Below are 26,812 nucleotides of genomic sequence, written 5' to 3'. Positions count from 1 at the left end.
TCTTTAACTTTCTCTTTTTCCTCCTCATTTTATGACAGATGAAAAATTGAATGTGGCAGAAATGTGAATGAGTTTCAGTAACTTTAACTTAAAAAACGAGAGGTGAGTGTTTCGCCTTTAAGAGTTAAGAAACTTGAAACCTTGTTTGCGCAACAATCAGTGCAGCTCATAGCCGCCAAAGTGTCTAGACTAGCACATGATGGTAGTCAGCCAATGGCTCCACCGCTCTCCTCGGGGGCCCCGTGTGCGTGTGTGTGTGTGTGTGTGTGTGTGTGTGTGTGTGTGTGTGCGCGTGTGCGTGTGTGTGTTTGAGTGAGGAAGACGGGGGGGAGAAAAAGAAAAAGAGCGAGAAACGGAGAAAGAAAAGGATCCAGGCTGCAGTTTGGTTTAGATCTGAGCAGAGACGCGGGAGAGCTGTTCAGCCGCGGATCGAGCCTCTTCGCGTATAGTTTGAACTCTCGCGGATGTTTTCTTTATAATTGTTTTTTTGTTGTTGTTTTGTTGGGATTTAACGAGAAACATCTTAAGGATTGTGGACTTCTGGTGCATGGTTCCTGGGATTTTAATCGCACCGGAGTGGGCTACCTCACACTCTGTACCGGTGTAGAAAGTCGATCCGAGGCTGTTAAAAGTGTTTCGGGCTGTGACTTTATACCGTTTCTGGTTGAAGGGTACAAGCTTGGATTATGTTGCTGATCGTGCTATGATGTTTTATTTGTTCCTATCAAACACATAAACAGTCCATTCCACAGCGATCTGCCGCAGTTTTTGGGTTATTTACTGTGAAATCAGCTGAATGCATGCATTTTAAACGGAATGCAGCAGTGCATTTGTTGCATGGTTTTCTTACTCTAGATGCAACAAAATAGCCGTCAGTCTAATGTTGCGGTTTTGCCACCTATGCTCTCCAGTTGGCTGTGCATGCGACTGCACGGCATTTCAGTGTCATTGATGTTTTGCAAAGACAGGAGTAGTATATCCGTTCAAGAATAAAGCCTCCCCTTCTAAATATTCAAGTTGTCGTATGTTCAGGACGAAACGCTCAGGTCTTGTGCGGCGACTCTGGAGAAGCCGTTTGATCCCAGATAAAGAAGGGGAGGATGGAAATGGCAGAAATAGTGAGGGCTGTAGGGACGATCTTTTTGGCAACAACCCAGAGAAAATTCCCAAAACGGAGTTCAGACCGATGACCCTCAGCGGGTCGTTTTTCGGGGACATAGGGAGCGTGTGCGCCGTGGAGAGCGGCGGCGGAGACGGCGGAGGTTTCGGCGCCTTGGGGGTCACGTCGGACCAAGATGCAGGCGCGGTGTGCGTCCCGGAGCAAGGGAGCCCCCGCTCCGTGCAGGACAGCGAGTGCAGGACGGTGACGTGCTGCTTGTTTAAAGAGCGGGACCACACCGAGGCGGCTCAGGGCACCAGGGATCCGGGGTCGTGCCACTTCATGCTGAGGAGCCTCGGACCGGGAGACGGCAGCAGCTCTCCCGAGGCACAGGAGGCGATGCCACGCACTGTGTTGGAGCAGGAGCTGAAGACGGCAACGTACTCCTTGCTGAAACGGCTAAAGGAAAAGGCGCTTGATACCTTGCTGGAGGCGGTGGAGTCCAGGGGAGGGATGCCCAGCGACTGTGTTATGATTTCCAGGACAGAGTTAATCCTGGGTGGACATGTGGCATCCCCGCAGCTGCTTGTGTGCAAAGTGTACCGATGGGCTGACCTGCAGCACACGGTCCAGCTCAAACCGCTCTGTGAGTGCAAGAGCTTTGGGGCCCAGGACAGTCCAACCGTATGCTGCAACCCCTATCACTACAGCCGGCTCTGTGGGCCAGGTAAGGACACCTTTCCTCCAACCTGCTTGTCTGAAGCTGCTCTTTTCTTTCACTGGCCGTTGTTACCTCTTCTCAGTGAACACAAATTAACACCCAGGTGAACCAGAACCGACCCAATGCATAAGCGAAACAAGCGAAGCTCTGAAGAAACAAATATTCTCACATAGTACACTCTAAAATGAGCTATGGGTCAGTTAGCTCTTTGATATATATGTTTAACCCTATATCATAGCTAAACATGCCATTTTGTACCTTTACACTAACAATTTCATGTCCATGTGCACCATTGCAAATGAGTTTACTTTTTACTGAAGTTGAGGACTGATTCTCACAAAATTCCCAGCTATGGCGTTATTTAATTGAGTTGTACATTAATCTCTAGAAACTTAGCATTTCTAGATGCTCTAATCTGGCTCTAATCTTTTTCATTTCTGTAGATTCTTAGAAAATGTGACATACAGTTTGTGAACATTCATTCTTAATACCGCTACAGTTTTAGTCACTTGTACCTGACATTTTTGTATGAATTGGTAGTGGATATTGTTTTGTACTAATCACATGACATTCTGGAGTACTTTGCTTCTTATGTTAATATTTCACCCCCTCCTGTCCAGTCCAATCCAGATTTATATTTGAAGCACTATCCAAAAGTACAAACTCTATTATTTACTTATGTTTACTTTGTTTCTGATCTTCCATTTGGGAATCTGAACTATACCATTTTATAAACTATTACGTTATGACCCTTGATTGAACCAAATTAATTATCAGTGACTTGGAGATGCCATTTACTGGAGTCACAAAACATTTTCTGACAGCTGCTGTCAAATTAGGCATCCAGCATCTCCTTGGAGGGTCTGAATTGACGCATGGTCAGTGTGAAACAAACTGTTGATATAACCATTTTGTACTAGACTGAGTAATAAACGACCAATGCTGAAGGTACAAAATGACAAAGGTGTGTAATGACCAGCACACCTCAAAATGGGACATTTGTTGATCAGTAGGGATCTAACGAGATCCCATGCCACAAGATGCCCTAAAAATGTTACATTGTATTCTGTCCTGTCCCACCCTATCCAGTTAGTGTCTTAGTATGACTTTATCTGTTTTAAGTTATTACATTGAGCACTGGATATAAGGGCAAGTACATTATGCTAGACACGTGCAATTTATGTTATTGACTTTTAATTTGAGCTTGGAAAGTTCCTTAAGTTGAGTTGACAAAGTCGTCTAAAAATGACTTTTGTGTCTGGGATCAAGGAAGCTTTCATTACCTTCAAATTGTTAATAAGCTAGAATTTTGGGTACGTGGAACAAAACAGAAACTCTGTAAAAATGCTCTAACTGAGTAACCCCCAGCCTCTAACCAAAGAGCTCTGTCAGTTTTCTTATGGAATCCAGACATGTTTTGTAATTTAAAATCTTGAGTACTTAATAAAATCTGTGATTCTTAGTTTCTGGATAACAGTATCAGAATTTCTAATGTGTTATGCACTAGAAGAACAACTGCTGGCTGTTTTTTTATGGTTTCTCTTAAACCCAACTTCATCATGATTTCAAAATGCTGACAGTGGTGGAAAATGTTTGATGTTAGGCAATTACAGGAAGTGATCCCCCAAATCAAATTCTGCTTGAGACCTCATTGAACTCTGAACTAGCTCTGAGGTGAACACTGAGCAGCAGAACAGGTGTCAGCACAGTGTGGTACGCAATTTTATGGTCCAGTGTATTCATTAGAGAGAATTACCGCCACCAGTTAACTTTCAATGAGCAGGTAGAGTTAAACCCAAACGTCTAATGTTGCATCATATCAGTGCATCAAAAACGCAACGTACTGCTACGCTTGCTTGTTGCAAGCAGTGATGTACAGTATATCACACAATCAATGAACTGTGTTGTGTGATGCCAGTAGCTCCGACGTAACCATTGTCCTGTGGTCCTACAACTGTTGAGGGCCCAGGAGTGGGGTGGTATGGGTTGGTTGTATGGGCCACTTTTATATCGGAAACAGACAAAACAGCATACTGAATCACACCAACCCATGTAATATTATTCAATGGAAAAAAGGCATAAGGGAATTTGAAATGTCACAACATAATTATGAGGAGATTAGTCAATTTATTGCCTTCATTATCTTCTCAGCTTTATCAACTTTTTCTATCAGTCATTTGTTTGGCCTTCTTTGATACACAGAGAAAAAAAGCAGAGATTCTTGTTTCTGTTTAAATGGATTTTAATTACCAAAATTATCCACCCTGTCACATGAGCAATTTTAAACTGTCTTTTAACAAGAAGTTGCAGTGTTATGACACTCATTTGAGACAATTTGGCTGTGCTCAAAATAAAATGTAGTATCTCTCTGACTTATTAGAGACTTAGATGCCAATACTTGATTATTCCCCATACCAGAGAACAACGCATCTATGGATTTTATTCGACATTTTGTTCATTTTACTTTTGTGCTGTCATTAAAACACCTTTGGTGAATAACTTAAAAATTGACAGTAACTCACTGCAACAGTGTGTAGACAGGATTTAATTGCTTTATATTATGAAAAGCAACAAATATCAACAGAAATGCACAAAATAAAACAACAGAAAAAACATCCAGTGAGTGGAAATGGATAGTTTCCCCTTAATTAGCTCTAAATAGTGATTGCATGCTGAAAAGTCAGAATGTTTCTTTTCTCTAAAAGACACAGCAAAACTAAGATCTTCTGTCATTTTCAGCCTGTAAAAACACATCAAGAAACAGCAAGTACTTTGATACATTTCTTTAAGCTGTGTAAAAATCTGTGTAAGTATAAAGATATGTGCTTTAATGTGTAACCTGTAATCCTTTATTTCCTATTGCACTTAAACTGCTAACTCTGTCAAATTACGGAGAGCACATTTTTTCCTGTTTTGTGTTGTAGTGCTTTGAAAAAATATCAGAGTTGAACTCTTCAGGGCAACCCTAAGAGAAAACTACAAATCAAGGAAGTCAGTTTTATATTCATAATAATGTCATCTGTTAGATGTATTTATTATTAATTTGCTTTTGATGCAAAAAGAAAAATTGTGCAAAATAGTATTCCATATATTGCTGTATTTCTCTTGGCAGAATAACACAAGTATAACAAGCTGATAGTACTTTCTCTTTCAGAGCCTGTAATTAGCTGAGTAACATATAAACCATTTATAGATTGCCAATTGTACTTTTAAACAGGACTCCCTTCATATGAATAGGCACTTCTTTAAGCCTGCTGACCAACAATGCACAGCAACAGGTGTAGGAGGAGCAGCATTGCATTATTGTGTGATTCATACATTTGGCTAAAACACATTCCCTGTTTGCTCATTATCATGACTTTAAACTGTAGGAACTGTATGATAGAACATTTAAGTGTATCTTAATACCAGCAATCAGTCCATGTATATAAGCCTGAATATGTCAGAGGCTTCAGTGTATTTGTTTTAAGATACATTTCTGAAAGCCTGCCTCATGTGTGTTGGTGTTTAGCCTCACCCACAGATTTGGACCTGCTGCCCAACAGGTCACTTTCAGTTAGTATGTGTGTGTGTGTGTGTGTGTGTTGTGAGCTCTCCACGGCAGAGCCTCTCTGACCTATATTAAACAGATTAAGTTTTGGCAGGAGCGAGAGTGTGATTTGGAAAACCTTAAACGCTGGGCCACTCAACCCCAGTGACCCGATGACAAGGCCTGGTATCGTGTGTAGAGATGTGAGTGTCAGTATTTCTGTCTCCTCGCTGGCACATGGGGCGGATTTTCCATAACATCTACGTTTATTAGAGCCAGCTGGTCATGACAAGCACTTTTAAAGTCACAAAGCCAACGACATCACAATCTGCATTGAAGCAAAGTTGAAAAACTGATGTAGCTTTTGTGCTCTTGTTCTTGCATATACTGTTTATTGTAATCAAGGTATGGTAACTTAAATGTCGGCTGATAAACTATAATTAAAACATTTGTGGGGAACATTTCACTCTTCTGGAAATGTAGATGTGAAATCATGCCATGTGAGCTTCCTTCCCAGTTAAACATCCAAGATGAATTGGAAGCAGAGTGAGAGAGGCACGTACCCCATATTGGGACTAAAGCTCTTAGTAGACATAGCTCACATGCGCTCATGCATGGCCCAATAGAACTGGTATTTCTTTCACGCTATTCAAGAAGAGCCGCTTTGAATCCAAGCTTTAATCACTTCTTTTGACATTGTTTGTAAAAAGGGGGAAGATAGAAATAGAGTGGTACCAAATGTTGTACAGTTAGAAGAGTAATTTTTGATTGAATAATAGTTTAATCATATGTGAGACTCTGAAACATGTCTAAAATAGTTTGAATTGCTGTATTGGAACACACTAGTTCTTAAAGTGTTTATATAACCTGTAGGTAGAGATCTTATTTAACTCCAAGTGGACAGAAAGTTTTTCCCTTTTAATTCGCCAGGCATTATACTTTTGGAATGAGATCAGTTTCAAGTTGCACTTTAAAAGCCCTTTTTGTCCTGAGGAGGTCCCCTCATGCTATTTAGGTGAAGGAGTGGTGATAATATACAGTTTGCATACTGCTGGCGCCAGACTGACTAGCTGTGTATCTGAGTGACTGAGTTCAGATCCTGGCAATTACTGCCGCCACTCTTAAAGGACCCGCTGCTATTATGCTTTCCTCCTTCCCATTTTCCCTGTAGGCGAGGTCACAGCATGCTCACAAAGTTTTCTTTCCTTTGTGCTCTGCCTCTTGTGCAAGCTTCTCTCCATTTCTTCGCTTTTTATGAGATACAAGCGGGCTCTTTGGGCGGAGTGGTATTAAAAAGCAGAGTTTTGGTCATGTTTAATAAACTGCTAACTTCAGGTTATGGCCAGACAGTGGTCTGCATCAATTAAATAATACATGATTAAACAACAGCAACAAAAGTTTTCTGTTGAGTTTATTAGCATTTTAACTAGCTTGTGAAATAAAAGATTGGTTTTTATACTGTGCAGATGTAGCCTGTGTTGAATTTGATATGTTGTCTTGTGTTGAAGCCCTTGTTGTGGCTTGAATTCAATTCTGCAACTGTGGCCTTTTTTTTCTTTGCTCCTTTGAAAACTAAACAGAACTAATGTAATACTATTTGGTAATTACTTACATATAGCTAATTCCAAATATTTAATTTACCATTTTCATCAAAGCTTTCCAGAAACACTATTATACTATAGGGTCTATTTTGTTCCCAGAAAAAGTTCTATCTTATTTTAAATGTATATATAACAAAAAGGTCATTCTTAGATTATTAACATCATGGTTTTGTGTTGCAGAGTCACCTCCACCACCATATTCGAGGCTTTCCCCGAATGAAGAGCACAAGCCACTGGGTAAGAAACAAATACTTGTATGAACTATTTAGCCATTGAATTTTTCAGAGCTTTCTGTAATACCTGAAGTATTCATATTTTATTTTTCTCGTAACATAGTCACGTCATTTACAAACAGACTCATCTTTATTGGCCGGCACTGTGTGCACAAACAAGGGATTTAGCTTTTGTTCAATCACTCACACCATACAGACATTAATTATAAATATATATAACTTGCAGGAAATAAATTCAAGGGTAAAGGAAACAGTATGTACATCCATATGTATGTACAAAACCATATATTAAAAAATGTTAAGATTGCTCAACATTCATTCAGTATTTTTACACATTGAACATTATGTATTGATTTAATTATATTAGTTAAAGCAATATCATTTTAAAAAGTTAGCTTACATTACTCGTCAGACAACAGCTGCGACTAGAAAAAGAGGTGAAGGTGAACAAGCCCATTACAGAGTCATTTAGTTTAGTGGGTAAGCTGCAAAGCAGATGCCAATAGTGTTGTTACCTAACAATCATAATATTCCAGTAGCAGTTGTACACTCTCTTATCTGATTTGTCACTCTGCCAAAATGTATTTGCGCTCAGATATCCAAAATTCTGTTACACTAACAGTTTAAAGGTTAGTGAAGGCTTCTTCAAGCTAATTTAGCTGAGTGCTATTAGTTAGGCTTAACGAGAAGTCTTTTTTTTCCAATTCTTCAAAATAAAAGTCTTAAACATGGGCACAGAGTGCTATTCTTAAGCAGTCACCTTCTCATCATGAGCTCATAATAGCTTAAAAAGCAACTAGTTAGTGTTTGTGTCAAGACATCCATTGCCATAAAGAAAAAGGTTGTGGCGTCTTCATATTGTTAGATTCATTACATTGCTGTTGCTAACAGCATCAGATAATGTAAATTTTTTGACTAGGAGTGCATCTGCATGGGTTTTGAAAGGAATAAAAATTTGTTTCAGGGAGAACAAAATGACAATGGCAGGAACACAAATTAGGCTTTTTTTGTGTGGTTGAAGAGGAAGAAAAAGAAATCAGGGAAACCAGACCACTAGATCAAACTAAATGTGCGTTTGAAAGAATGAAATACTGAAATAGTATCAGGATCTTTATGGAACGTTGCGCCTAAATTGGTACTTTTTAGACCAATGATTCAACAGCATGTCCCTTGTAAGAGGGAATAACCAATAACCATACACCAAAGAACACAAACAGCCTAACTTGGGGACATTGTTGTGGTGTTCTTTGCTGCTGCTGCTGCTGCTGCTGCTGCTGCTGCATGATCTGATAAACATATACAGCCATCATAAAAAAAAAGATGTGACAAAGACACAGTGTACTTTCCGTAAAGATAAGGATTCCAGGAATATTTCAAAATTAATTAAAATCGGGATTCTGTCCGGTTACATCTTATTGGAAAAAACCTCAGTCCTGGACTCAAATCACAATGAGAGCCTTTGATGGAACTGTCAAAGCGAAATGGAAAATAAAAATTAAGGAGCAGGGAACTTTTGCATAGCTGAAATCAGAATAAAGTTGTCAAGTTCATACGAGACTACAATTAATTTCTTTAGTAGGTCACATATAATTCTTGACTTATCTTATTATCCTAGCTTTTCTTTTTTAATAATCTTTGAGAAAAAGCTACAAAAAGATCAAGAAGTCATCCAGATATGTAGGAATAGGTTTAATGTGAGTGACTTTCATTTATTGCTTTTGCCCTTTTGGGGGGATAAATGCACTGTCTTTCAAGTTAAAAGGTTTTATTAATCATTTTGGTCGCAACTTTACATATTGTTTGATGGAAATGTGAAGCCTGATCACCTACAAGAGCTGCAAACCTCATTTCAATGCAAGTTACAAGCAGGACTAGAGAGAATATGAACACTAAATCCTGGCCAATGAATATATTAAGTTGTTGATGGTATGATGAAACCATGTGGTGTTTTTGGGACAAACACCACATGTTGGTGTGAAATTTGCACATGTTGAAATGATTTTTACAGAGAACTGAAGAGCTGCTATCTCAGTACACTTTCTTGTTTCTATCTTGCAGATCTCTCAGACTCCACTTTGTCGTACACTGAAAGCGAGGCAGCCAGCTCACCAAACATCACCCCAGGCGAGTTTTCAGGTGGGTCTGATTTTACAACTTTCATTGGCCTCCAAACAGGGACACCCAAAAAAATGTTTTGTCCTTAAGGTCGTGATTAATGATTGCATGGAGGTTGTCAACAAAAAATGGCCAATATGTAAATACTGAAGTAGTTTTTCAAACAAGGACATCTTTTTGAGAACTTTGAACATTGGAGAGAGGACATTTATTTATTCCAATTTTATGTGGTAATAATCAAGGGAAAGGAAAAATTAACACATGGCTTTCAAACTTTTCTACAAGCTCAAAAGTGTTTTATGCAACTGTATCCATCTCCATTATCCAATACTGTGTAGAACATCACTGCAATAAAAGCTGCAAGTACTTCAGGGTATGTTTTTAGAAGCTTTAAACATCTACAGATGGAAATCTTTCCTAGTGTTCTTTACTTAATAGTTCAAGCGTCAGAATGGATGGAAAACTTCTATAAACATCAATTTTCAAGTCTTGCCATGAGTCCTCAATGAGTTTTAGGTCTGGAATTTGCCTGGGCCATTTGAACACATAAATAATGGTGTAATGTAAACTACTATGTTATAGTCCTAGTAGTATGATTACAGTTATTTACCTTCTGATAGGTAAATCTTTACCTTTGATTCCACTTTTTTGCAGTCTCTAACAGGTTTTCATCTCTGAATAGAAGTATATTTAGCACTATTCATCTCCTCATCAACTTTAACATTAGTTTCTGTCCCTTGCTGAGGATAAGCATTCCCACTGCATGCTACTGTCACTGCCATGTTACAAAATGGGGATGTTGTTCTTAGGATGTTATGCGTTTTTTGTTTTGTCTTTTCTGACCCGAGCAGCTTCTTCCTTTTAAATTTAACTGTGTCGCCTGCATGACTCATGACAAACTCAAAATCTGACTTCTGATGTATTTCTTTCTACAATAGCTTTCCTCCAGCCTCTGTTTCAGGAATCTTACATTATAGTGTACAACATTGAGAGATCCTCCCATCTGAGCTGTGAATTTCTGCAACTCCTTCAGAATGCTTCTCTAAGGAATGTTCTCCTTGCTTTGCCTGTTGACATGGCTTTGTAGGTTTGCAGGTGTGCCATACTCTTTTTATTTTTTATGTTATTATTTAACAAGATATGCTTAAAGGATGGAATATTGTTTTTGAACTTTAAACTAACAACATCACTCCTCACTTGTTGACTGTGCTTCTAGGATTTTGTGATGCTGTTTGCCCACTAATTGCCTCTAACTAACCTCAGATTATATTGTGACTAAAGGTAGATTCTTAATCAGAGAACTGACGAATTGTAAGGGCCTCTGGTTGCACTGGATTATATTAAGAGGTACCAGAGTAAAGGTCAATGCATGCAGTTGCACGCCACACTTTTTATGCATCATTCTCCTTCTCCTTCACAATTAAACTTGGTCTGTCGCACACCAATCTGAGTAGGATAAATTGAAGCTTGTGGTTGTAACATGGCAAAAAAAAGTATTTTTGCCACAGTGCATGTTAAATGCACTGTAAGACAGAGTATATTAAAGTGAATGTAGGTTCTTATCATTTGATCATTTTTATTATATTTTTATTATACTACCATGTAGGGATGTTTGTAAAATCATGTATCTACTGGCAGTTGTGTTGTTTGACAGACTGTGTTGTTGGTGATGTGTGCTGCTTATGCTTCATTTTCTGATTGAATTGCAAGTTAAATCCTAATTTATTTGTAAATCAGAGTTTCAACTCAGTAATAAATCTATGTGTGAGAAACACTTTGATCACAGAGGTTGAGCTTTGGGTTTCAGTCTTCCTTCTTGCCTGCAAAATAAAAGAATACTATTAAAGTTCAAGTTTCCTGAAGTTTTCCTGAAGTTTTTATGTGCATTGCAGAAGTTTAATTTTCAAGTTGTACTTTATCACATTAAGGACCATTTAAAGAGAAAGGTTTCATTGTAAGCAGTGGAGGGGTTCAAAGGGGCGTGTGCTCTGGCTCCAGTGCTGGCTTTCCTTCTTCTGTTTTTCTTAAAGAAATATTTGAGTGGGATCAAACCGTAATAAGATCCAAGATTGCTCTGAAACAGACACACACACTTAGTTTTCCATATGCATGTGAGCAGACCCACTTCCATGCAAAGCTCTGTATAATATGACTGAGTGGGCTGAGGGGAGGGGGTTAGAAATGGAGTTCCCTCTGTGAATGTGACCACACCAAAGGAGAGGGTTGGAAATCCTCCTGTCCTCCTGATTTGAAATGAAACACTCCCTTCTCCTGGTACAGTAAGCATGCCTTTCATTGACATGCCTTTCATTCGCCCATTCATGAAAGGGTCACATCCAGCATCCACAGGATCAAACGAACACTCAGTAAGAGCCCTGGGTCTGGAGCTGGCGAGGACCAGTGTTTCCTATTAAAGGGTCTGCCGCAGCTCAGGGGCCCGGACACTGAGACGTTGACATGGTTACCTTGCAGAGATGTATTAAGTCAGCAGAACGCCCTCCTCCTTCGCAGCACGCACAGGCTGTCACCACCTCAGCATGGCCCGGCGACACTCCCTGAGTCAACAAATGAGGGGCTTGTCAGAGCGCGCACCACAATTCCTCAGAGGCTCTGGTGAGGGAGGATCAAGACATGCAGGGCTTTGGTTTCTTCCAGCTATATTGCTGTTTGCACAGGCCAGTTTAGATCACACTGCATCGGTACACTCAGCTCTATGGGCTTAAGAAAGTGAATCGCCACTTTGATGTGGCGCATGATGTTCTTTTGTTTATAATATTTGCATTTGAATTAGATATAAAGCCGTTTTTCAAAACTGCATCTACTGCATTTACTCAAAGTCATGGGATCGAAATGTATCCACAGAAGGCACAGACCATTTCTCTTGCAAAAATATTAAGAATCCTTAAATCTTTTCCATTTTGCCAAATTATATTCCTTTAATGAATTACATTTTTACACAAAATAAAGCTGAATTAGGAAGTGAGAAAAAAATATTCATGGATCAACTTTTATTTCACAAGTTAAAACCTTAATAGTGTGTCGTTCATTTGTTTTTAGGCTTCTGAGTCAATTCCAACTGTACCTGCAATTACAGCTGTAGTTACGTTGCTGTACAACTCAATCAGCTTTGCTCATCTCTAGACTGGAATGTTTGATCATTGATCATTAAAAACTAGTTCAAGTTCAGTCACCTTTAAGCCACAGTGTGTGGAAGAATTAGTTTTCAAGTCTTTCTATAGATTTTGAAGAGAATTTAGGTCTGGACTTTGAGGAGAATACCAAAACACCATGATTCTGCCACCACCACATTTCATTGTGGGCATGAATTGTTCAGGGTTATATGTAGTATTAGTTTTCCTACATATATTAGGTTTTTTAGGTAGGCCATCCCAACAAAACTGAATGAGTTGTGGTTGTAATGTGACAAAACTGTTAAAAGGGATTAAGTTGTGAATGACTTAGTGTAGGCACTGATTTTTTGCTGCTGTTTTTTTTTTTTTTTACATTATTCTGTGTTGAACATCAAAGCAAACTACAGCATGTGTCTGTGTGTAACCAGAGTTTTTGGGATCCACACTCCAACTGTCATGCAGAAACAAGTAAATCTCTTGAAACCCCAGTCTTGGGGGCATTAGCTAGGTGAAGTGTTGTCAGATAATCAACTTCTGTTTGCAGCCCAGGGCTACAGAAATACCCAGTGAGCATTCTTCTGCATCACACAATGGCAAAGAAACAGATCGGAACTGGTTGGTGTTCTAGATAAGCTTGCTCTACCACTTTTCAGAGTATATTCAGTGGAATTTGAATAGCAATTCTCTCAACTCACTGCCTTGTTGTGAAATGTCGTAGTTATTAATCGAATGGTTCTCCATGAGTATGTTACAGCATTTTTACAATATTTCTTCCACCACGTTTTGTAGGCATTTTGACTATTTCCAGTTCTCAAAAATTGATGTACTACTGTATTAGGACCACCAGGCTGTCTGATTAGTGGATCATGTTACTCAGCTCTGTACCCTGGCATTAATATACCCCAGTGTGTGAGGGAATGTGGTTTTCCTGGTCCTGCTCTCCTGGTCTGCCTGCACAAAGCTGGGGCTTCGTTTTGTTGGCATCAAAATTAAGCCTTTTGAAGCATGTCTCATTGCTTCCTGTCCGAGGGGAGGTTTACACACACTGATGTTTTGTCCTGTCGCATTGTCTCTGACATCGGGAGTTCTTTAGATTTGTCACAACTGCTCACCAGCTGTTCCAGTGAATATAGGAAGCCTAGGTACAATGTATCTGTCCCTTGCAAAGGTGTTGATACACTTCAAACTTCTCTGCCTTTTGCATCACATCATATGCATAACCTTCAGTTTATTTTATTAGCATTTTATCCAGTACATCGATACAAAATAGATGTGAAGTGAAAGGAAAATGACTCATAGCCTCTCTCTCTCTCTCTCGCTATATATATATATATATATATATATATATATATATATATATACAGTACAGACCAAAAGTTTGGACACAACTGTGTGTCCAAACCTTTGGTCTGTACTCAGTTCAGACCAAAAGTTTGGACACACTTTCTCATTGAATTCAATGAGAAAGTGTGTCCAAACTTTTGGTCTGTACTGTATATATATACAGTATATACCGTGTATATATACAGTATGTAATTTATTTTATTTTATTTTTTTAAGAAATTTGAAAAGTGTACAGTGCATTTGTATTGATGAATGGGTATATGCTTTACAAAACTTCTTTTCTGCTCGCAGATTCAAGATTTTTGGTTCATGTATATATCAGCTGCACATAGAAACTGAAATTTGAAGCCATCCATCTATGCCAAATAGCTCATACTTGCTTAGATAGGAAGAATAACATTTTTGAATGTCAGCTTTTACTGATCCTTTTTTTATTTTTGTCTCGACTTTGACTGGGTCATTCTAACATGACTATGCTTTGGTATTATCCACACTGTTGTAGTTCTAGCTGAATATTTGAGGTCATTTGGAGTGCATAGTAGTCCTGTCTACAAATGCTCCTACATTGTGAATTTTTGTTGTACTCTTTGCATTATTGGATGATGTATTTTTCAGTTCTTTGTCGGATGTTTAAAACTTAGGATATTGTTTTATAACCCAATCTGATCACAACTTTATCCCTGACCTGTCTGTCAGGTGTTACGATTACAATGCCGCGTTTATTGTTTGGATTTAATCTCGCCTGCCCGGTCAGAGTCCAGCTGGTGGTTGAAACGCTCTCCTGAATACTCCTCACCACAAAATAGCAAAAAAATTAGGAATGACTAAAGACTTTTTGCACAGCACTGTCTGTATACATTGATCAAGTATTGACGCTGTGTTGTCAGCAAGCCTATTCCATCAACTTTGCAATGTGCATTCACCAAAGAACATAGTCTACCTTCTGCCTTCCCTTTCCTTTGATCTACTGGAAGCTATAGCAGAGAAGCTGAAAGATTTAAAGTTTCTCGATGAGGATAATAAACTGTCGGGATTACCTTAGGCAAGCAGGTGGAACAGAAGCTATCACAAGAATCGTATATCAACATTATTCTAGTTGCAAAAGTGTCACTGACTCTCTGAGCATTCTTTCTGCAGAAAGCCCCTCTGTCAAGTCCACTCAGGTATTGACTAATTCTTCCATGCAGAGCAATGCAGTTGTTGGCTAGATCAGACAAACCTCAGCTGAGTTATGGAGCAAATTGCACTGAGAATTTGTAGTGTGCGTCACACAGTGAGACTGAATAGGCGTTTGCATTCCTTTTGTTTATAAATCTGCAAGTCTATTTATCTTCCTCTGTGTCTTCACACGAATCCACATTCATACATTTTCACGCCAGAGCTAAACAAATTAAGCTATGCAATCAATACTAATCACACTTGCTTGTCTGTGTCAGGAAGAGACTATCATTCCCCATCAAATCATTCCCTCTGTCTGTGTCAGAGATGGGTGGAAATATGGCGAATAATTAGGCAGTCCAGTCAAGCCTTGTGATGCTTCTCTTGATTAATGCAGTTTAGACTTGGCCCATTCTTGCAGATCAGACTGTGAAAGCTGCTGAGATGTGTCTGTTATTTGATTTATAATAGAATGAGTCTGAAAAATCTCCTTTCTGAACCCCTTCCTTGTACTACAGACCCCTGAGTGATATAGCACGAACCCGTCTTCCCCCTCAAACCTGGCACATGGCCTCAGGTTTCTACCGCAGCCCCGAGCCTTCCCAGCGCCTGGCCGCCCACACTCCCTCAGGAGTCAGAATGCTGCAGGATACGGGATGTGGAAATAATGTGACTCGAGTGCTTCCACTCGGCCTCCTGAAATCAGGTTTTGCGGATTGTTTATTTGAGGGGAAGGAGGCCTCAGACAAACATCCTGTTTTAAAAAGCTGCCTGGGTTTTGTAGCAGTGCAAGGCGGTGAATTGCCTCTTTGACAGTGGGGGGGAGGAATGTTAAAGAGAAGGCCAGTATCTCAGGGGACATTAAGGGGTTCTCCTCACCCGTTTGTCATGTCCAGTTTGCGGCGTCTGTTTTAAACTGTGGGTGGAAGGTTATAACTATACATCCTGAAGGGTCTTGAGCTGTGTTCGCTCTGTGGCGGTGCAGGGCTTGTACCCACAGTCCTCGTCTCAAGTATCCGTTCCTGTTCTGCGAGGCTAGCTTCCGTTTCCCCTTACGTAACGTGTACACACAGAAAAAAGAGCCATTGATAAAAGTGATAAGGCCATTTTTCATTTTCCCTTTCTCAGCATTGTTATACTGTATTGTGTCAGATATCTGGCCTGTTTGTTTTTGGCTTTTGCTGGAACAGTGAGGATCCTCCATAGAGTTGCTCTGACTATAATATGCTCTAGTATAATATGCTTTTTTAACTATTGTTGTCATGGATCATTAAAATAATATTTGAAAAAATTTTCAGTTTTGCAGACTTCAATAAGTTATTAAAGGTAACTTATAAGAGATAAGTCTCTGACAGGTTTGTAGGACAATCAATAGGAATTTCATTCCTATTGATTGTGTTTTTCTTCATGTGTGGCCTGTCATGCTGTAGAAATATAACTTTAAAATAAACACTTTTATCATCTTTATCTGACTCAGACCTGGGGGAAGCGAGTTTAGTTGTCACTTTATTTATATTTTTTTGACACAAATTTGTTTTGAGAGGTGACTCGCAGTCAGAACTGCCAACACAAGTTCTCAATGTGGTGAGGTAATGTGACCTCTCCACGCAGAGTGAAAGCTGGGCTAATCCAAAGCAGTCCTCAGAGTGGGCTTTGACTCCACTTGCATGTCAACAGAACTACATTTCTGGGCTTTAAAGAACAGCATTTATCTGCTTCTGCTTGTGGAGCTTTGTGGTGCCAGCGCTAGTGTGTGTTTAGCTAACATTTCACAGGCTAACCTGATAGAGAAATCATCACATATGACTGGAAACTGCAAATTTTCCGAGCTCAGTTAGGATTGTGTAGAGATTTTAGAACAGACTATTCAAAGAAAAAAGTATGAATAAACAACATAAGGTGTGCTACGATTCTGCCACAGCAAATAAAGAAAGTCAGCTAATTTTGTGCTCTGGGAGGGCTCCTGCTGCCATCTTCACTCCCCTCACACCACAGAGCAGCACCCGCCTGCCTCCACCAAAAGGGCCATTCATTCAGCTTAGGGCACAGGGTTACAGCAACAAATAAAGAGCGTGCAGTGCCATTAAATATGTATGGAATGTCCAACTGTTAGTTTAGCATTTTCGTGTGCCTCCCCTCAAAGCGAGCGAGGGGAACAATACTCCATTTGAGCCGGACTGTGTAAATGTGTTAGCCTTGCTATGTGAAGGTGGTTCCAGTAGTGGATGAGGTTTTTAATTTTTGACCATTTCACCCACAATTATAAATCCAGACACTGGCCTTGGTTGGCTATGATTTAAACCTGTGGTTTGATTGCAGGCAAAAATAGATTCAAGATTTTTTCCCTTCCTCCCCAGAGGAGCATTGACAGTTGTGCCTAAGCCTATGGCTCTCAGTATTTTTAAAACTCAGCATAGCCAGGGCATTCTTGGAGCCTGCTGAATGCTGTGTGTGGATTAACTGTTGAATCCGGTGTCATCCTACATCTCTTAACAAGGCTCTTGCAGCTGGAGGATAATGATAGTGGGTGACTGAAGGAACCCAGCATTGTGTGAAAGCATGGCAAAGTTTTGTAGATGTTAACTTAAAAATTAGGCGTAATTTTTTTTTACGGCTTTTTAAATTATAAAATTATAGCCATAATAAACTGGAAGAATTTTATGTCATAGTATGGTTAAAACCCTGTTAATGTGGTTTCAGATAATATGCTTGAGTGAACTTATTTTTCTGAAACTGGGGTTCCCAAAGTTAGGGTTGGCAATCACCAAATGTGAGCTCTTGGGATACTGTTCAGAAATTTAAGCTAAATAATAAAAAAACGATAATAGTAAAGCTAAAGATGACATTTATGCTGTGAATGTTAGCAGATATAACAAAATAGGCACCTACTAAAAGATAATAGCTTTAGATTAGTTGGCATTATGAGCTTCTTATGCTATAGCATTTACAGTTTCTTTTCTGTTTTAAATAATAGTAATAGCAACATGTTAATTTTGTTACAAATACTGTGATACAGAGAAATATTGTGTTTTCTTCAGGTTATCGTTCTATCAGAATCTTATATCAGCCTGTTTCTAATAGGAACTATCTTCATTTCAGTCTCTTGTCCTGAAATTTGGAAAAGTGTGTAAGACATATTCTGGTCTTTTTGTGAGATACAGTTCCCTTCAAACCTTGCTAGAAATACTTTTTAAATGAACAAGATGACAAAACAATCTGTGTTCTGGAATTATGTTTTCACAAGTGGTTGTCATTACAGAATGAAAGCATGCATATTCTTTAGCTCACAATGATTGGGGTCCTCTGGGAAAACTATATCTACTTCTGCCATGTGTGCTTTGCTTATCTTTTATTTGTGTACATTTCTAAAGTCTTGCTGGCCTGACTTTGTGCAGTCAGGCTGTCGCGTTTCAGGGTACGGCTTAGATTAGAGTTCTGGTGAAAGCTCTCCCCCACTCTTGTCTGCGACTGCCAACACATAATTTACTTAATGAAATCCTGCCATTCCCTGTAAGTTCTGTATTTTTTTTTCAGATGTTGACAGGGAAGGACTTTATGAATAATTGGAAATGTTCGCTCCTGCATTTTTAATGAATGTCTCTCTTGTTGTGAGCGCTCTGACTTGGGGGGGAAACAGTTGTCTTTGTTTGGGGAGCTAGTGTTTGGATGCCCGCGGTGAAGTAGTGTGGGTTTCAGTCGAGCAAGTGTTGTGATTGAAACAGAAACTCTGGTGCCACATTATCCTGACAGAACACATTCTTCTCACAGACTCTGATCCACTGGGCCAATCAATAGAAAGCCATTGTTTGAACAGTAGCTCTGTCCATCATAGCCACCTTCACTTCCCAGTTCGGTGGTAACAAAACACCTACCTTTCTCCTTAAATTAGTTAGACTAATATTATAAATTTACATGTAACGGTCCATTTAGATCCAAACCTTTCAGGCCAGCATTGATCAAAATCCTGACATGGATCTGGACCCTAAACCCAATTCACACCTTATATTCAGGGAACACTTAGCTGAGGTTCAATAAATTACTGCATTGAAGAGATCTGATAGTAATGTAAGCATTCTTCTATAAAAACCACTTATTAATAAAAACAATGTTTAAAGTCAATGGCATAACAAAGCAGCAAAACAAAGGTTTTTCCACACACGGTGAGCTGGAACCACAAAGAAAAGAAGGCAAATTATCAACAAGTCATATTCAAGGAAGGAGGAAGCATGATAATGTTAGCCAAAGTCTTGGCAAACATCTCCCTGTGCAAAGATCCTCAGTCGCTGTAAAAAAAAAAAAAGAAAAAAGTATTAATAATTCTTAGCATCATGACTAGTGAACCAGTTTGGCATTAAGTAGAACCCAGTCACCGTACGTCTCCAGATCATGTAATAAATTAGATGAATTCAGGATTTTATCTCAACAAAGTGAATTGTTGATTTTCTGTGGTATGAAATGTGTACTTTCTTTTCTTTATTAAAAAATTAGACAGTACTAGAAAGTAGATTTTTTTATACTTTGCCAAAGAACTGAATTAAACCTAATAAACACATTTATATTGAAATGTTAAAATTTTATATTCGTCATGTGATTAAATATTTTTTGTGTTTCGAAATATGTCACCTCTGCAAAACATTGAATTCAGAAAATTAAAGAGTTGCCATTTCTATGTCCCATGACATATGCAGCTTACCTGAGGCTGATTGTGATATTTTTACAGTAGGTTATTGAATATTATAACTGCCTCTGACTGTCTGCAGCCACTGCCAGTTGTTGTTACCCTGTACAAGATCCTAAGTTGTTTTTTTAGCAATTGAGAAAAAGTTTCTCAAATCAAGACTCTTTTTTTAAAGAACTTTTAATCAGTGTAGAATATATTAGTTCAGGAATAACTATTCAGCTACTATTTAGAGCAATATGCATCCTTATCTCAAACTAAGATAATTGTAATGGCAAACAAAAAATGTTCTTTCTATTCATTCACAAACAGAATAAAATTGTGGCACAATATTTTATATTTTGGATTAGAGATGATGTAAATGTAATGCATTTTTAAAAAAAACTCTAGTTCGGTAGTCAATTAATTTAATGCAGCATAAGAATCTGTGACTCCGACACAAACTCCAGTGTCACCAGGCTCCTTCAAGCCATATTTTCCCTGAGTGCTTACACTGTAACAACACTGAGCTTGAAGACTATGCCATCAAGTAACTTGTTTGTTTTAAGTGCTTCTGCCACTCCCTGATTAAATGGCTCCCTGTGCAGTCAGCCATATTGCTGTATTGACCATAATAAAAACTGTTATTTTTTGTAACGTTCACAACATTTTTAGTGTCTTGTTGCAATGTAAGCTCCGTTTATTTATCTTTGTTGTTTGTGGAGATAATGATTGGTACTTATTTTTTATGATATGAAAATGTATTAAGTTGATCAAGTTAACATTTTTTATAAAGTTAGAGTGCTCATTACACTTTTGTGTCAAAGACAAGCTATCAGCTGCAAGCTATCAGCAAATTAAATAAAAGTAATTTGCTCATCACCAGTTGTTTTAGACATCTCACCTTATCAGAGGAAAGAATGCGTTGTCTTTGAGTTTCAGTCTGTTGTTGTATTGATGACTCAGTATGAGGCTGATGCATTTAAAGCTTGATTAAAAAAACAGTTGTAAAAAATGAGAAACAAACCCTCCTTGCTGCCCACGAGGCCTTAACCTGAGTAGGAAGTGAGGAGGTGCAGCGAGGGAGAGGTTCAGGAATGTGCTGGGTCTCCCCTATGCAAATCCTCCAGCCCACTTGGCTCAAACCTCCTTCACACACCAGCAAACAAACACGTTCACCCCTACACACAAAAACACACGCAGAAAGAAAGGTTGCACGAGGAGGTGAAAGAGCGCAGCCACCCAGCAGGCTGTTCCCTGACTGTTTTGCTTTTGATGCTCTGTCAGACTCCACCGACTTGTAAGGCTGCCTGTAGATTTGACATACTCACAAACAACCCCCTGCAGTTTTCACAGAACTTTTACATGCCCTGGAAACGTCTCCCAGGCCTCTCTGGGATAACTTCACTTGTGTATACAGGAGAGTTCCCTCTCAACCTCAGCAACTCCGCTATATTACCTTCCTTAGCTTCCTGTGCTTTTTACACCCTCTGTTGTTTATTGATTTAATTTATGGATTCTGTTAGTTATCTGCTATCTGGGGCACAGCACTTTTCCTCTCTCATGGGGTCATCCTCAAAACAGAAACAGAGGAAGTGGATGACAATGTAAAGCATTCCCATTGTGACCAGGAAGGTTTGGTGACTGGATTCTGTTTCTTGGGCTCCCACATTGTTTTCTCCCGGCACGTATCTCTGTTGCTGTATCTTTTGCTCCCCTTTCTCTCTCTCGGCAGAGAAAGACCAGACCTCAGGGAGAAAAATCCATAGACATGTAACAGCAGCTCCAGTTAGCATGTCTGTCTGATAAAGCCGACTTTGATGGCAGCGATAGCCTAGACGCCAGCCTAAATGTGGCCTGCTCAGTAAAGCCTGTGCTCATCATCATCCACAAAATTAAAGCCATACCATACACTGCGGCAAGAGACTTGGGGTCACTTGCTTTTACTTCACATTGTTGTTTATGGCTTGAGGGTAAAAAAAATACACACAGGCATGCTTATTTTATCAAAATAGAAAGATCAGAATGTTGAGACTGACTTCCTATCTGTATGCTTGGTAAAGCTTGACCTGCCGATCTCATTGCTCTTTTAAAACTAGGCTATGTGGTAAAAGAACATCACTGACAATCGCCTCTATGCTGTAAGCAGCCATCGTTGTTAATATATCAGTTATACATCCACAGTAATCTTCAGTTCATCACTTTGATTTTGATATTATTTATAAAAGTTCAGCTTTGACAGCAGGTTTAATTTTACTGAAACATGTATATTGCCTAGAGGAAAAAACAGTCTTATACATTTCTGAGCTAATAAGATTTGATGTATTGTTTGCAACTTATATTGTTAATTTAGTGCATTTGACATGGAAATTCATTTTGTAATTATTGAGAAAGGTGCAGGTTTAAACAAGATTTGTTCTTGTTTAAACCAGTCTTTTCACTTGAGTATAGTAAGTGTTGTAAGAGAATGTGTTTGTGAATTAATGATAAAACTTGTTAACTCGAGTGAATACATGGGTTGATTTATTGACTGATTGACTGAGAATGAAGATCATTGTCTCTGAAATTTCAAAAGGCAATCAACATGTCCCAATTCAGTTGAATTTGAGAGCACAAGAAAACAGATCACCTTAATTGTAGTCTGCTTCCCCTTCCAGTTTTTTTATGAAAAGGACTTTTGGATCTTTGTCGCTTACTGTTGCAGCCGTAAAGGGTGTTGTTTGTAGGGCAGCCGGTTAGCAAGAAGGTGTGGTGCTTTCACTGATTGGAAAAGGATTTTATTTCTGCAGTTTTTTGACCAGCCAATTGTTGATCAGGCAAAACTATGACTGCTTACAGTCATAGCTGTTGATTTCCTGACCTCCTCTCTGAGCCTCTAATCAGTTTGCTGGAAGAGACTTTTAGCTGAAGGAGGATCTTATCCCTGGCACAACATCAGACACTGATGCACTCCTCCCCTCAATGTAAAGAGCCTTGCATCCATTTTATGTTTTTTCCCCCTTTTCACTCCTATTAAAAGTTTCTGAGGAATCTGTGCTTTTCCTATACCCACTCATTTTATGGAGAGATGAAGAGGGTAGGGGGGGGGGTGGCCCCAGATCCTGATGGGGAAATGTTAGCACGGAGGGGAAGCTGTTGTTTGTCTGCCTGTCCCTGACACTCGGCCTCCCATTCATCTCACTCCAAGGCTGCCGATCCGTGTTTACCCTGGGGCAGCTCTTCTCTGATTCTCCCTCTGTACTCACCCATCCCCTCTTGCTTTTCATGCTTTCTTTAAAAGCATTACTGGACGATCATCAAGAATTGCCATTGAAACTCTCAGGCTCTCATTTTTGTGTACTTAACAGTAATTATCCAAACTCACCATTGAGCGCAAAGCGGCCAGGATTTTTTTTTTACTTGGTATTACCAGTCGAAGAAGCTCCATTTATTTCCATTTGACAGGTTTGACATAAGCAGGTTATGTAAATGACTTACCTAATTATATATACTGTGTAACTTCATTGCAATGTCAGTGGATGTAGTAATGATATCAAAAAGTGTTGTTTGATGCATTTTAACTGTGGCACATTTTGAATGCCAATTAGATATTTAGATATCATTACAATATTTACCACTAAAACTGTCATCACATTATTTTGTGATGTCAAGCAGCCCTATATAATACTGTGAAATGGTTATGAAATCTTCAAAATGCCTTTATATTTTGCTTTAGAGGAGCCAGCAATTCTTTTAAGTGAGCTTCAACAATTGTTCTTCAAATTTTCTCAGGGTCTTTCAGCTTCTTGAAACAGATAATGCTCCAATCGTATAGGTACAACACTGCTACCTGCTTAAACCATAACGTTTTTACTAATTTAGAAAATCTTATGGACTAAACACTTTTTTCCATCAATTTTGTCAATTTAGACCTGTGAAAGGTCTAAATTGGAGTTGGAGTTCATTAACTCCAACTCCAATTGTTCAGATTGTTGCCTCAGGCTGTACAAAGTAGGAAATGCAACATCCATGCCACGGTGGAGCCCAACAACCCTGAGACTGACACTAAGAGGAGAGGCTTTTGAGAATAAAATAACAATAATAACATGCGCTACAATTCTAATGGGTAAACTGAGCTGTTAAAAGGTGGCAGGGTTAAATGGATGCAGAGCGCCAGTAATTGCTCCCAGCCGTCATCGCTCCGCCCAGAGCAGACCCTCTTAAAAAGCAAGACGTGGAGTCTGAGAGAGTTGGGTGTCCATGTTGTGGTCAGGGAGGGGGAGGAGGACACGCCCTGACTTCGCCGCCTCATGTCTGAACTTTGAGTTTTGCTCCCGGCTTCGCTTGGATCTGTGTCTGAGTCACTTTATGGTCCACCACTACTAATCAGGGCTTCATACCCACTGAAATTTGTTTGTGAAATATAGATGAAAATGTGCAGTATCCAAGTATTGAAATTTAAAAACGCAGGGGAAGATGTCTGCTTGTAAAAGCGATATGTTAGATTCAGTATGATGAAATAAAAAGTCCTTTCAGTCGGGAATAAGTGAAAACATTAAGTTTTGATTATTAAGATTATTAAGTTCCACAAAATAAAATAAAAAAATAACATATATAAAAGATACATTGCCGCATGATTGATGTAAAACCATTTTAAAGAAGAAAAGCCTTGGTTGATGGCGTGCTAACATGAAATATATTTCCAATTTCCCCTTCTCCCCTTCTCGTTCTGCTTCCTGCTCCTCTCTTGCTTTCTTACTAAGTCTGAAAACTAACTACAATTGTCAAAACTCTCTTAGACATTAGCCATTTACAGCTTTCTCTTTATCTGTGCTACCTTGATGTGTGTTTGATTTGGGACAATAGAGGGCCATAAATGAGTCGGGGTTGAGTTCTTTGTGTGGCCAGGCCAGGCTGCAGTTAAAGCCGAGCTCAAGAGTGGAGGAGCTGGAGTGTGGAATTCACTAATGGCACATGCATGTTGGGGCCCCTGAAGAGAGGGGGTCATTTCAGCCATCAGTGTGTGCGCAAACACACAGAGAGCCTGTCTACAGCTTCCCCCTACCACCCCACTCCACCCGCTGCACGTTCACGCTCACTCCGTCACTCTTTTCCTCCCCCCTACCCCTCCACAATAGAGCGCCTCAAACCAGCAGGCGTTTTTGTCTCTGCAAGTCTGGTCAACGTTTTTGCTAATCTTTGAATAAACTTTACTAGTGTGGGTCACTCAGCAGAAAGCTTTAGTTGGGTAGGAGGTGAGCGAGGCATTCTGGTGCTGTGTGGATCCACAATGCTCCACCTTAAAGGCGTTTGTTAATGGGGTGGGCGGTCATTAAGCCCTGAGAGCAGAAGGGCTGAAAGGAATGGGGCCACAGGCCCAGGCTTTAAATCCTCTGTGCCAATAGACTCTCTGAAGCAAAATAATGGCATCACTCTGTGTGTGAGTTAATGGGAGCTGATAGCATGAAGGCTGGGGGGTCAGCGGGTCACAGGCTTGTGCTAAGTTGTCAGGGAGCTGAATGCCGTCCCTGGGCCGCAGTAGGGGGAAGAGCCCGGTTAAGGGGGAGGGGGACCCCCTGCCTGGCCTACTCCCATCACCCTCCCACCCCACTCACACACACACTCCTGTGGAATGTGAGGAAGATGAGTGAAGAGGAGAAAGGGGGTTCCTTTACTTTTTAGCAGAGGAGGGAGAAGGGACGGATGTGAGATCATGGAATTCTCTCTGAGTGTCATTCCTATTTCTTCCTTGTCCACTAGCCTCTCTCCCTCCGCTCATACCACAGATTTTATGAGCTATATAAATGTTGAACAGCAACGAGCAGAGTGGACTGAAACAGTCTCTGGGAGCAGTCATCAGCGTGTGTGTGTGTCTATGGTAAAGATCGAAGTCTACCTTGGGAGCAGTAACTCACTGTGGAGTGCTGAGGGCTGTCACTGAAAAGAATTCACTGACTGCAGCCATGAAACTGAATTAAGAAGCTGATTTACTGGGCTGAGATGTTTAGGAGCAAGATGCCAGCTTTGTTCCACTGGAACAATGAAACACATTATGAAGTAAGCGTTGCCTTTAAATAAACTTATCAAAAAGTTTTAACGTAGCTGGACTGTATGAGTGCTAAAACCCTGTTTCATTCAAGTAAATATGATCAGCTTTAAAATTGCATGAGCAGAGAGCATTGAGCAGCTCTGCTAGGTGGTCAGTGATTAATTATTACAGTGCCCTCTTGAGACTGAGTGAGGAAGTGCATATTCTTAACTGAACTGACCTCAGTACACCCTCAGGGTATGTATAGTACTGTGTGTGAGTGTGATATGATATTTATGCCAGGGTAATGTTTCAATAGGGTGCCTCCTTCAGTCATTTTAATAGTGTGTCCATCTGCGGTGAACAATAAAAAAGAGATAGTTAATCCCTTAGATCTCAACCATTCCTTTTTAATAGCTCTGTTTACTTTTGTTTATGTTTTGTTTAATGACTGTTTCTCTGTCGCTTCCAGATGCCAGCATGTCGCCAGATGCCCCGAAGCAAAGCCACTGGTGTAACGTGGCATACTGGGAGCACCGCACGCGCGTGGGCCGCCTCTACACAGTATACGAGCACTCCGTCAGTATCTTTTATGACCTACCTCAGGGAACAGGCTTTTGCCTGGGCCAGCTCAACCTGGATCACCGCAGCAGCACCGTTCTACGCACGCGGGGTAAAATCGGCTACGGTATCCTCCTCAGCAAAGAGCCCGATGGCGTTTGGGCGTACAATCGAAGCGAGCACCCCATATTTGTCAACTCGCCTACGCTGGACATGCCCAACAGTAGGACTCTGGTTGTACGAAAAGTGATGCCAGGATACTCCATTAAAGTGTTTGACTATGAGCGCTCGTGCCTCCTGAGGCACTCCCAAGACTCGGACTTCCTGGATGGACCCTATGACCCCAACAGTGTGCGCATCAGCTTTGCTAAAGGCTGGGGCCCCTGTTACTCAAGACAGTTCATCACTTCCTGCCCTTGCTGGCTGGAGATCCTTCTCAACAACCATAGATAACACAAACGGACCCTACAAACTATCCCAAATATCATCTACCTAAATTTAATATAAAGTTTTATATATTATATGAAATATATATTATACATGTAAATACAAAGTCATTTTTACAATGTCATTATTTATGTATGTGCAATGTGTATATGGACAAGAAGAAAAACAGAAAATGCACTTTGGCAAGTTATATATATATATATGTATAT

General features: G+C 39.9%; 1 protein-coding gene across 2 annotated transcripts; it reads left to right on the top strand.

Moving 5' to 3' along the window:
* The first annotated feature begins 320 nt into the window (after nt 1-320).
* Nucleotides 321-26,812, top strand: smad6b (SMAD family member 6b). Of its 2 annotated transcripts, none has more exons than XM_032584107.1 (4): nt 321-1,826; nt 7,131-7,187; nt 9,242-9,307; nt 26,068-26,812. In XM_032584107.1, exons 1-4 carry the CDS (start codon nt 1,025-1,027, stop codon nt 26,607-26,609), a joined length of 1,467 nt encoding a protein of 488 aa, XP_032439998.1. In that variant the 5' UTR covers nt 321-1,024; the 3' UTR covers nt 26,610-26,812. The 2 variants fall into 2 exon arrangements, with proteins under 2 accessions (XP_032439998.1, XP_032439990.1); XM_032584099.1 differs by having other exon boundaries at nt 324-1,826; nt 9,242-9,319; nt 26,068-26,811.

Source organism: Xiphophorus hellerii, chromosome 2 (genome assembly GCF_003331165.1).
Source record: "Xiphophorus hellerii strain 12219 chromosome 2, Xiphophorus_hellerii-4.1, whole genome shotgun sequence".
Classification (NCBI taxonomy): domain Eukaryota; kingdom Metazoa; phylum Chordata; class Actinopteri; order Cyprinodontiformes; family Poeciliidae; genus Xiphophorus; species Xiphophorus hellerii.
This window is presented reverse-complemented; position numbering and strand designations above follow the sequence as displayed.

What these genes read in the sequence shown, in the direction of transcription:
- smad6b (XM_032584099.1), top strand. Translation starts at nt 1,025, where the DNA reads ATGTTCAGGACGAAACGCTCAGGTCTTGTGCGGCGACTCTGGAGAAGC. An exon ending in TGAAGAGCACAAGCCACTGG is followed by an intron (nt 7,188 to 9,241) that starts GTAAGAAACAAA and finishes TCTATCTTGCAG; the next exon opens with ATCTCTCAGACTCCACTTTG. An exon ending in CACCCCAGGCGAGTTTTCAG is followed by an intron (nt 9,320 to 26,067) that starts GTGGGTCTGATT and finishes TGTCGCTTCCAG; the next exon opens with ATGCCAGCATGTCGCCAGAT.